The sequence below is a fragment of the Stegastes partitus genome, unplaced genomic scaffold, assembly GCF_000690725.1.
Source record: "Stegastes partitus isolate 25-593 unplaced genomic scaffold, Stegastes_partitus-1.0.2 Scaffold6, whole genome shotgun sequence".
Taxonomy (NCBI): domain Eukaryota; kingdom Metazoa; phylum Chordata; class Actinopteri; family Pomacentridae; genus Stegastes; species Stegastes partitus.
In genome coordinates, this window is record NW_007577737.1 from 929341 (window position 1) to 941369 (window position 12029).

The 12029-nt window shown below is 45.2% G+C and overlaps 1 protein-coding gene across 2 annotated transcripts in view; it reads left to right on the forward strand.

Annotated features, from left to right (window-relative positions):
* The first annotated feature begins 5117 nt into the window (after positions 1–5117).
* LOC103356582 (TGF-beta receptor type-2-like) overlaps positions 5118–12029 on the forward strand; it is a 24172-nt gene continuing 17260 nt past the window's right edge. Inside the window, exons 1-3 of one of the 2 annotated variants that reach the window (XM_008280795.1) lie at positions 5118–5345; positions 9363–9501; positions 11759–11949. In XM_008280795.1, the coding sequence (XP_008279017.1) occupies positions 5270–5345; positions 9363–9501; positions 11759–11949 (406 nt within the window). In that variant the 5' untranslated portion in view covers positions 5118–5269. Of the gene's footprint in view, positions 5346–9359; positions 9502–11758; positions 11950–12029 lie in introns of both variants that reach the window. The other variant, XM_008280787.1, reaches the window with a different exon arrangement.

Consider the following 12029-nt stretch of genomic DNA (forward strand, 5'->3'; position numbering starts at 1 on the left):
CATATAGGAAGCAACTTTAAGCAAAAAAATAAGAATGTTATGTCTCCTCAAAACAGTCTTAACTTTAAGTTTCAAAAGCCTGAAATCGAACTTGATCAACTCAGCAGGAAGAGAAGTACAAAATATTACAGCTGAACTTTCTCACAACTCGCCAAAAAAACCCCAAAACAAATGGCTGTTTGGCTCAGGAATCCAGCGATGATTCAATATTTCTGCGTGCCCTCTCTTTTCGTGGCATTCCTCCAGTTGGCACTCAGCACGGGGGAGAGATCTTACAAGAAATGTGCATGCATTATATGCATATAATCCTGTGTGGGCGAGACGCCGCACTTGTGTTGCCATTATTTTACCTACAGAGCTGCAGAGAAAGGCGCAAAGAGACTGACACCTCCCTTTGTGATGTGCTGCGTGTTGCGCCTGTTTGCCGTCGGTGTTATCTCAAGGCATGCGTCCAGAGATTTGTCATCAGGTCGCTCTGTTTGCCTTTCCACTCGACCAGAGCAGTTTACAGGAACGGCAAGCACCTGCTATTGAGCATAATACCGCTCAGGATGTTTGCCCGGCGCTTGTTTATCTGTGTTTGTGCAATGAGGTGGAAAGAAAAATCGTTCAAAGGCGGAGGAACACTGAGGAACTTGTGCAGGGAGGAAGCTAAAAGTAACAGTGAAAGGAGGCGAATGAACCGACACTGAAAAAAGATGGTGTTTAAATAAGCCTCTGTGGAGTGTTGTGTGCTTCCTGTTGAACTGGAGCAGATAAAGTTATACGTATTTATAGAACCGTACCGGAGCTGCGTTTGGGTGTTGTGGTCAGCGAGCAGGATGTTGTGACCCCTCCGGGAGCCCACATGCGCTGAGGTCAGTGGGGCACGGCTCACGGCGCTGTCGGATCTCCACCTTGTGGCTTGGACCCCATCTTGCAGCGCTGAACGGCTGCGTGGCACACCGCCTTAAACAAACACGCACAGACCGTGCCGTCCGGGCCCACCGGCTGAGAGCTAAGAGTACAGAAACAAGGTCAAAGCAAAGCAAACAGCCAACAAACAGGTTCAAATTCTGTGTGGAGCCGCTCTGTTGAAACTGACACCTTTTGGGAATTGGTAGAAGTATTTTTTCAAATGCAGCCATGGGTGTAAGAGTCCGGCTACCCAACATAAGCAACAATCAAGTCCGATACGGCCGCCGTTATGCTTTACAAGTAAATTTTGTCACAAGATGCTGTGCAGACTCAAAGTTTCTGTCTCCGCTCCATGGACGACACCGTGCACGCTCAGCAGTAACGTCTATACACAGCACCTGCTGTGCATAAAGTCCTTCAGTAGAAAAGTAACGTAAAAGCAGTTCCCTGGGAATCCAGTGTGCATCTTTTTTTTTTTTTTAGCCAAACCATGTTTCAGTAGCCACGCTCCCATAAATATACATTTTAACCACATTCAAACATCAAGTAGTTCTGACCAACCAGAAGATGTTCCCGCCTACTCTGTGGCGATTCAAAGATGCTTTTCTTACTGTCATTGAAAAGTGAAAATGCATGTTTTTCACATGTAAATAAGGAAATGTTTTATTATGTAAATTCCGGACTATAAGCAGCTACTTTTTCCACACGCTTTGAACACTGCAGATAAACAATGATGTGGCTAATTTATGGATTTTTACGAAGAAGATGGCGATCAATGACTTTTCCTGGTAGGCTGCTGTAGTTTTTATTTCCTTAACCAGCCGTGTTACAGGCACTGTTCAGAAAAAAGCATCTACAGAATTTGTGTGTGTTACCGGTACAGATTTAATTAGAAGTTTAAAACATCTTTCTGTGTAAATATCTCATCATGGCTTATAGACAAGTGCGGCCTGTATATGTACACAACTGGTTTTCTTGTTAAAGTTAGTGGGCGTGGTTTATATTCAGGTGCACTCATAGTCTGGAATTTACGGTAGTTAAAGCACGTATGATTTAGGTTTAACTGTGGATTTAGTTGAAGCGCTCCCACAAACTCTTGAAGCCTGTAAACCTGCAAGGACATGTTCTTGTCCTGTGTAATTTAAAGTTATCAACAATTAAGCAGCCGTTCCAGATTTTTAATCAATTACATTAAAAGGCTTATTATACTGTATATGAGCCCTCAGTTACTTCTACATAGCAGTCTAAGTAGAGCAAATAATAAGACTGAGGGACTGTAACACGACTACAGAAGAGAAAAAAGGAAACGCTGCCATCCCAGTGTGAGTAATGCTCTCAGTCTGGACACCACTATAAAAACTGTCTGGCTCCACCGCCGCCGCCGCTATCACCGAAGACAACTTATAAACACGATAAGTGTCTTTATTTCTACGCTACGCTGCACCTACACCGAAACAGCCTCCCAAAAAGTAATACAGAAAGCCGTTAATAAAGCTGGGCCAGCCGGCGGTGTGAGAGGCGGCGCACCTCCTGTGTGGAGAGTTATAAGCTCCGGGGTCGCCGGGTCACCACTGAAACCTGACATCACGCCTCGAGTATGCCGAGCAAAAACACATGTCGGCAAAGCCCCTGCAATAGACGGGTAATTTATGAGTGTTAGAGTGGACTTAACCTCTGTGTGTCTTCAATAAAAACCAACACGATGAGATATGGAGCTGCTTCTTATGTCATCCTTGAAGCTGTGAGTCTGGAACCACTCCAGCAGAGCATGTAGCAGAGGAATGTAATTTAAACATTGGATAAGTTTAGCACCCCGCTGCTATAAGGGAGTGAAAATCCTGTTTCTGTGGTGAGGTCTGGGAGGTGGATAGTCCATCAATGACAGCCAGAGGATTGTTTAATAGTGTATTAGATTAAAACAGCTGTGAACATATGAGACAAAAACACAAAGTTTAGTTGTGTGAACAAACCCCAGACATGTTACCTCCGTGGTCCATAATGGTCCATCATGTCATGATAATGGAGCCTCCTCGGCCTGCGCTGCTCTGCTAATCGCTTCGGTCTCCCATGGCGTGCTAGTCCGCCGGCAGAGATCAAGGTGACAAGGTGGAGGTTGCAGCCAGCCTTGTGGTCGTAAAACATCCCTCCACCTCACAGGCTGCTCTGAGGGCTCTGACTGACCTGACATCAGAGCCTGATGAGGTTCATCTTGTCTCGTCTGATTACAGGTTTTCTTTGTTTATCAGACAATGAGAATATTTAAGTAGGAGCTGTTTTTACTTTTTGACATGTTTCGACTGTCACTTCCTCAGAAACGTCACTGACGTCTGTGATGACGTGTCTTCATCAGCTGGTGGTTTTCTGAGGAAGACTGAAGTGTCAAAATGGAGGAGACGTGACCCGCCTGGCAATCTGTCACGCCTCCTCCAGGAAACCACCAGCTGATAAAGACACCAGTCTTCCTCAGAAACGTCGGGCAAATCTGATAGACTGCCAGGCGGGTCATGTCTTCTCCAGACACTTCAGTCTTCCTCAGAAAACCACCAGCTGATGAAGACACGTCACCACAGACATCAGTGACGTTTCTGAGGAAGTGACAGTCGAAACATGTCAAAAGGTAAAAACAGAAAACCGTATTCCTACGACTTGACATCAAGCTGCACAAGTGGACCGGTACGGTCGGGGTTCTAGCTGGAAACGTGGAATCTTTACCCTGGTTGCCTTCAGTGCACCTCTGGCTTTTACTTTCTTTCTTCTTTATTTTCATTATTTATTCATATAGAAAACTGTCAGATATATTGTTCAATAGGCGCTGCAAGGTGTCTCGGTGGTTAGCACCGTCACCTCACAGCTAGAAGGTCGCCGGTTCGCATCCCAGTGAGGACACCCGGGATCTTCCTGCGTGGAGTCTCCATATTCTCCCCGTGCAGCGTGGGTTCTCTCCGGGTTCTCCAGCTTCCTCCCACAGTCCAGAAACATGCTGAGGTTAATTAGTGATTAGAAATTGTCCGTAGGTGTGAATGTGAGTGTGCTTGGTTGTCTGTCTCTAAGTGTAGCCCTGTGATAAACTGGTTACCTGTCCAGGTGAACCTGCCTTCATCCTGAGTCAGCTGGGATAGACTCCGGCCCCCCACGACCCTAGTGAGGGTTAAGGTGTAGAGATGATGGATGGATGGATGTTCAAACCCCATAAACAGTCGATCACATCCCTCGGTAACAGAGCCCTTTCGCCCTTCGTCGCTCTCCCTGTAGCCTCAGTGCAGCTCTCCTGAGGCATGTGAGTCCACTAGCGGACGGCAGAGACCAGCTGTTGCTCTTGTGCGACTGGTGTTGGGGCCTGAAAACACCCGTGACTCTGTGACCACCACCTACACTTTACTGTTTTGCAAGCCATGCATCTCTGGGTTTTACCTTCTTTCTTTTTTGAAAACTGTATGAAGGTGAGAGGACTCCTACACCCTATCCAGGAAACAACGTCGTCTTAGTCGCTGCAGTGAGCACAAAATCAATTCTGTCAAACTGTCCTCCATCAACAGGTGAGGCTCGGGCCACATCTGCAAATTAAATTTAAATAGTTCCCAACGATCATAACTGATGTCTGACAAGTGCAGAAGCAGAACTGGATGGTTCAGATGCTGCAGGCCTGAGTCACTACACTGCAGTCATGTCAGACTATCAGATGTAAATACATGCTGGAGTTCGGTCTGACTGGGAAACTTTCCTCCAGGCAGCAGAGAAATGTTTTCGGCTCAGACATACATGAGCTCCGGTCTCCTCTGGCCCTGTTATGAAACCTTCAGTTCACTGCTTCACTTCGCTTCAGAAGCACGTTTCCTGTATGTTTTTGCCGATCGGCTGGTGACAGTAATCTTTCTTTCAGTTTTGTTTTTTGTGTTTAAATCACCACCTGTTGATATAAACAGGCTGCCAAAGTGATCTGAAAGTGGTCTTCCAGCCTGGCCCAGTCTGTGATACGTACAGCAGGCTGAGTAAGACCTGAACTCTTGTGCCTCTTTGAACTAAATCAGGGTGTTTGCGTCGACTCGCAGCCTATAGGTGAAGCTATTTCAGAGCATGTCATTTCAAGTCCTGCTCTGCTGCCTTAATGACATGCTTCAAGACTCTGTGAGCCACACGAGCATGACTAAGAAGCAGAAGCAGAAGAGAAAAAAAAAAAAGGCTGTCCAACCCCTCTGAAGATTTCCTGTTTCACCAAAAGCTCATATAGGGCAAGTCCTGCAGCCTGCTGCTGTTTACCCTCCTGCTGCTGCCGACGCGTCCACAGCGGCTACAGGCGGACCGAGTCTGGATCCTAACCCCGCTGCCGAGGCCAAATTCATGAGAGAGAGGGGCGCGTGGAGTCCGGCTCTAAATGGAGATACTTCGGTTTTCCGCTTTCTGGTGTGGAACGATACTCTTTGGTAGTATCGTGCTCGAGGAGGCGGCGGGTGAGTCCCAGAAAAGTTTAGTCAGAGCCGCGTTTCATCACCGGAGAGTCGGTCAGAGCTCAGCGGGACCAAGTGGCGCACTTCAGCGGACAGTGTAGCGACTTAGCGCCGCTCGGTTCATTGTTACACTGAGTTCAGTCCTAATATGGAAACTTTATTAATTATAAAACAGGATACGGAGCCCTGGATGTTCACCTATAGCTCTATCTGCTGCTAGCATGGGCGGACATAACATCTGGACATAAGGGGGACTGATTACTGAACTTCTCCCTGGACAGTTTATACATTTATTATAAAACTTTTTAAATTTTAATTCTTTAAATTTCATTTTTTTATGCACCAATGTGTGACTTTTATGTAAATATCTAAACTTTATTTTTTAAATATAATGTAGTATACATTCTGTGAGGCCCTCAGGCTCTATTTACTCTCCTTTAAATCAACTTTTCTCCTTTATTATTATGATTTTCATCTGGAGTCAACGCGATACTCTTCTGTTCTCCTTTATGTGTTTGTTTGAGGAAGTAGCGTCTTAAAATGTGCACATGGCACTTTTTCCCACATCGATAATAAATTTATTCATTATTATTCTGCTTTCAGCTAAAATAAGTCCACGTCATTTATTTAAAAAGAAAAGAAGCTGCCCAGATGTGGATATGGAGCCCTGTATGTTCACCTAGCTTTAGCCAGCTAGCTAGCATGGACGATCTGGACACAAGGGGGACGTATTATTGAACTTCTCCTAGGACATTTTATACATTTATTACAGCATTTATTTAATTTTAATTATTTAAATTTCATTTTTTTATGTACCAATGTGTGCCTTTTATGTAAATATCTAAACTTGTGTAAATGGAAAACACCAGGTGGCATTTTAAATACAGTGTAGTGTACGTGCTGTGAGGTCCTCAGGCTCTATTTACTCTCCTTTAAATCAACTTTTCTCCTTTATTATTGTTATCTGGACCGAGTCAACGTGATACTCTTCTGTTCTCCTTTATGGATTTAGTTTGAGGAGGTCACGTCTTAAAATGAGCACATGGCACTTTTCCCCACATCGATAATAAACTAATTAATTTGGATTCATTGATAGAGTACAGGGAAATAGGAGAAATTGTCTTTTAGGTGTTTTACGCCATCATACTGTACATTATTATACTGCTTTCAGCTACTTTTAGCTTTAATAATAAAGGAAAGAAGGTGCCCAGATGTGTAGCATATGGAGCCCTGTGTATTCACCTAGCTCTGTCTCGCTAGCTTTAGCTTGCTGCTAGCATGGGCGGTCATAATATCTGGACATAAGGGGGACTTATTGTTGAACTAGACGTTCCCTCCAGGACATTTTTTTATCATTTAACACGTAATTTTTTTGCATTCCAGTGAATTTTTATGCGGAGATATCTTTATGCAAAGAAAAGCACCAGGAGGTATTTAAACTATAATGGACTGTAACACTTCAAGGCCCTCAGGCTCTGTTTACTCTCCTTTAAATCAACCTTTCCCTTTAATTATCATCCCTGCTGAGTCAACATACTTTACTCGTCTGTCCTCTTTCATGTATTTTGTTTGTGCGTCACATCAATAATGAATCAATTCGTTTGGATTAATTTATGAACCTCTGGGACTCTGGAGCTCGTATGTATTTCAGCTCCAAACTGTGCACATTTGTGTTTGTAAAGAAGAAAGCGGGGCTGTTGGAGGCTATGTTGTGTCTATGGGATAAATGCGTGTGTTGTAAATACTGAGAGGGACGCATCCCCTGAAATCTATGCCGATGATTGCGAGCGTGTTTGTCTGAAATGCTAGTTAATTTCAGTTTACGCTCGGCAACTCCGGTGGAACTCTTAATGCTACGGTAGCGTCACCTGTGCTAAGTCGCAGCCTTTATCGACCTCCTCTTGGGTTATCTGCATCTTTGATGTGCAGCCACATTGCTAACAGGTCCGGCAGCAGCCCCCCCCCCCCGAGGAAGACAGCGCTTTACCTTCATCTGTCTCAGACTCAGTCCCAGCGGCACCAAGTGGCTTTGGCTGCTCCTAATCCCTTTTCCCCCCTCTCTCTGCAATTATACGTAGCCCTGAGTGACAATTACTACCATTCATCCCCTCCATAGCCCGCCTCCTGGGTTTAAATGACATGCTCTTTGAGAGGAGTTGCTCTAATGATATAATTACTCCGGCTCAGCCACCTTCCTACCACCAGCACTCAGGCATGGACGATCCCCTCAGAGCTGATTTACTTCAAAACACCTCGCCAGCCCGCTGGGCAGAGCTTTAAATTGCTCTCTCATGTAGTTTAGTCTGGAGTTCAGGTGTAATATTTTGATATTTGTGAGGGAGCCTCTCGGTTAAGACAAGTCCTGAGAGCAATGTCTGTTTTGCAATTTCCTGATGGCTGCTTTTGAAAGTATCTGGCAATAACTGAGAGGCAGGAAAGACCAGATGCCATCGACTTACAGTATAGCGCTGTAGATCTGCTGTCTGTTGAGCAGCACGTATGCAGGGTGGAGTTAGACCTGCGGCTTACAGCTGCAGATCAGCCGCAGGTCTAACTCCACCCTCGGCCCTGGTGAAGCCGACACAGTGGGATTCTTGTGCCAGGTTAAGAGCACAAACACAGCAGCCTTTTCTCAAGTCGGTGGGAAGTCAGGGGCGGACAGATGCTCAACATACTTGCTCGCTTTCTGCTGACGCTGTTAAAAAATGTGCTTTCGCTTATACTTCCCCCGTCGAAAGCATCTCACCTCACAGGATGTTTTGCACTTTGTCTTTACGTCGAGAGGCCGGCGTAGTCGACTTTAGATTCATCGTGCGTTGGTTTGAAACCACAGGACACAGGTGGAAATTAACCCACTTTCTTTATGCAAGAAGCGTCTTCCTGTGCACATGAAGACAGGCTCGAGCGTGGTGATGTGGTTTCACTGTAGCAGCAACGTCACATGCTCAGTCTGGCAGTGCAGTGTTGAAGTTGTTCCTCTGTTTACCTGATAGGCTCTCAACCAGCCAAACATCAGCTCCAGTGATGGGTCCACGTCATGTAGACTTGTATAAACTCATTTCCGACTTGCTTGTGGGATTAAAAAAACAAATTTTTTCCTCGTGATGCCTCGGCTACTGATGCTTAATTGATCCTGGGAAGTTTGGAATATCCCATCACAGGATTATTTCCATCCCTTAAAGCCACAGGATCCACTTTCCACTTGTGCTGTTGTGTGGTAGGGAGCACTCCCTTCTAGGAAACACTAAACTGGGGAGGCGAGGAGAGGTTCTTCTTTCCATGTTGACTGGCCTCTCAAGACATTTTATGTAGAAATCAAAACTCTTACATTTCTCCCTCCCCACACTACTACATAGAGCCATCCTCCTCTTTTCTTTTCGCTAATCATGAGCGGTGTTGGCACAACAACTTTCTACATGGGGAGCCGACTCATCGGGATGACAAATTAGAGACTTCTCGGCGAGAAGATGCATCCGTGTTTCCTTTGTTTGTTGTTCTTGCCTGTCTGGCAGTTGTCTCCTCAGATGATTACCCAAACCCGCAGGCACTCATCACACAATCCTGTCTGTCTCACTGATACCGCTCTGCCTGCTGGCAAAGTCAAGTCTGAACATGACCAAAGGAGGTGGATGCCACGGCACACTGCTCTGGTTGTTAAAGAGTTCACAGGGAGAGGAAAAATGCATCCACCCCTCTTGGATGAAAATTGTTTGGATTTTCTTGCGGTTACGTTGAATATCTGCTTCTACTTACAGGCAGATTCCACATGATTCCCAGCTCTTTAATTAAGCTTTTCTTGCTTTTAATCATAATAAATAATACATACATTTGTGTCATTGATCATCGTGAAAGTGTTTGAGGCGGTTTTTTACTCATTTAATGTCATTTTTGGCTGCTTGAACAGTATTTACCGAATAGCAAGATATGAACTTTCTCTGTATTCCTGCAGAGAACAGAAGTTTATTCACACCAAATTCACTCTCTGTCTTCTGTCACTTCACTTCTATTTTTTTTCAGAAGCCTCCATAATGAAGCTACGGAGGTTGTGCAAGTTTTGTGATGAGAAACTAACCAGCTGCACCGGCAAAGGCAGCTGCATGGTGGAGTGTGAAATCACTGCCATCTGCCCCCACGAGGAAGACGTGTGTGTCAGTATCTGGTAAGTGTCCCCTCGACTGAAAGGACAAGTTTTCCAAACCACAGTCTGATCTGATGGTTGTAACACAGTGTTTTTTACATAAATGAATGATTAAGTCGGTATAGTTACTGTGAGACCTTCCCTACATCCTGCACATATTACACACAGGGCTCCAGACTACAACCAAAATGTTCCCGTTAGCGACTTTTTTTGTGCGAGTGCATGATGATTATTGAGCTTTATTAGGCCACGTTTACACAAAGCCAGGCATTCACAAAAACAGATCTACATTTTTAAAAATAACATCGTTCACGCAAACCATCATAAACATATCGTTAAGAGCTGCTATGAGCTGCCAGACCTGTAGGGGGCAGTGTAACAAGAAGCATAAAGCCATGCTAACCAATCATCCATCCATCCATCCATCATCTCTACACCTTAATCCTCACTAGGGTCATAGGAGGCTGGAGTCTATCCCAGCTGACTCAGGGTGAAGGCAGGTTCACCTGGACAGGTAACCAGTCTATCACAGGGCTACACTTAGAGACAGACAACCAAGCACACTCACATTCACACCTACGGACAATTTAGAATCACCAATTAACCTCAGCATGTTTCTGGACGGTGGGAGGAAGCCAGAGAACCCAGAGAGAACCCACGCTGCATGAGGAGAACATGGAGACTCCACACAGAAAGATCCCGGGTGTCCTCACCGGGACGCCAACCGGCGACCTTCTAACTGCGAGGCAACGATGCTAACCACCGAGCCACCTGCAGCCCTGCTAGCCAATCAGAATCCTGGAAAAAACACAACAATGAATTACTTCCTGTTATGACAATGCCGCGAGGGTCGTTTGTTTGGACTGACAGTTGCACAAACATAAAAACCAGCACAGCTTTAACAGCATCTATTTCTATCACATTATCCAAACATGGTCGCACACATGTCTACATGCAAACGTTGCGTTTTTCCACATCTCCACTTCGGCTGGAGTTTTCAGATGTGATCGTTTTCAGGGACTTGTAGCTTCGTTTACTTGTAAACCAAAGGCCCATTGAGATATCACCATCTTTGTGTGAACAAGGGTCTAGTGTCGCTGTAACCGGCACAGCCAGCTGCTGTGTTCACCACAGTGGTGGAAAGTAGTACCTTCATAACTTCGGTGTACCGCGGTATTTACGCTTAAAAATTAGTTTTTTTCGCGAGAAGTGGAGCGCACCTGCATTCGCTGTTTTTCTGCTCATAAAAAATGGCGCATGTAAAAAAAAATAATAATAATAATTTTGGACAAATGTGAAACTAGAACGCCCTAGTTTATTTTTTTAAAGTCCTTTTTGGTCGCACACCTGTCTGAGCACACCAACAGCATCGACCTGCAATTTGGGGCGTTTAGGGAACATTGGTAAATTGTAGAGTCTATAAAATGTTGAGCAAGTCAAATGCTTCGCCTGTGACAGGGTGGAAGGTGCGACCAAATGTTGGTCACACCAGTGCTACCAGAGAAAGAGTTGGTCTGATATGTATATATGTATATCATCCCTCGTGCTCACACAAAGAGGTGAGGAGAGAAGGGGAAAGTGAATCGTCTTTTTTAAAAAATCTAATCAGGCATCATTTCCCCGAAGCTCTAAAACGTCGCCGTTGAAGTGACCTTTCCCTTTCAACACTTTGTCAGTCAGCGTTCTGCCGAAGACAGTTGGTCGGATTATGACAGCGCACGAGCGCCTAACCACCCATCAGCATCAAATCTGACTCTGAATGTGAGAAGCAGCAGGAAGCAGATTTGCGTTGGTGTTAAAAGCTTAAGGCCGCGCTGCTGTTTCTCATTATATTCGCGATGTAGCGGGCGCGTTATGAGCTGAGGTTAGCAGAAAGCTAATGGCACATGGACTGCGGCGCCTCTTTAAAATGTCTCTCATAAGCGCCCAGCCAGCGCTGCTCAGCAGGGACGCAGAATTTAAATATGCAGATTTGTGCAGGTTCAGGTTTTTCCCGTTTCCCTGTTTGTAATGGTATTTCAAAAGCTCACTGTTTGTAGCTTTGGCCTCGGTGTTGCAGTCATTTACATAATGACATTTACAGCTACCACTTTATCACTGTGCTGCTGGAAAACAGCGTTATTTGCACAGTGTAGACCTGCCATCATCTCTCTGGTACATGACAGCACAGGTTTCTGATAAGGGGGCGTCTGAGCTTCTGATAAAGACGATAAATCAAAGTTAACCAGTAAATTACAGCTTCTTGTGTGTCTGTGTTGTTGTTTTTTTTCTTTCCAAGGAGGAGGAATGACACCATCTTCACTTTTGATACCGTGTGTCACAACCCGGCCCAGAAGCTGCACGGCCTGGTTCTGGAGGATTACAACAACAGCAAGTGTGAAATGAAGGAGAGGAAGGGCATGGGCTCCCAGTTCTTCATCTGCTCCTGCTCTGAGGACGAGTGCAACGAGCGCATCTTTTTCAACTCCAGTGAGTTACTTGTTTTGGTCTTGTTTTATACAGAGTTGGTTTATGTGTTAGCAGGGACAGCCGTGACTGGATAATTGACC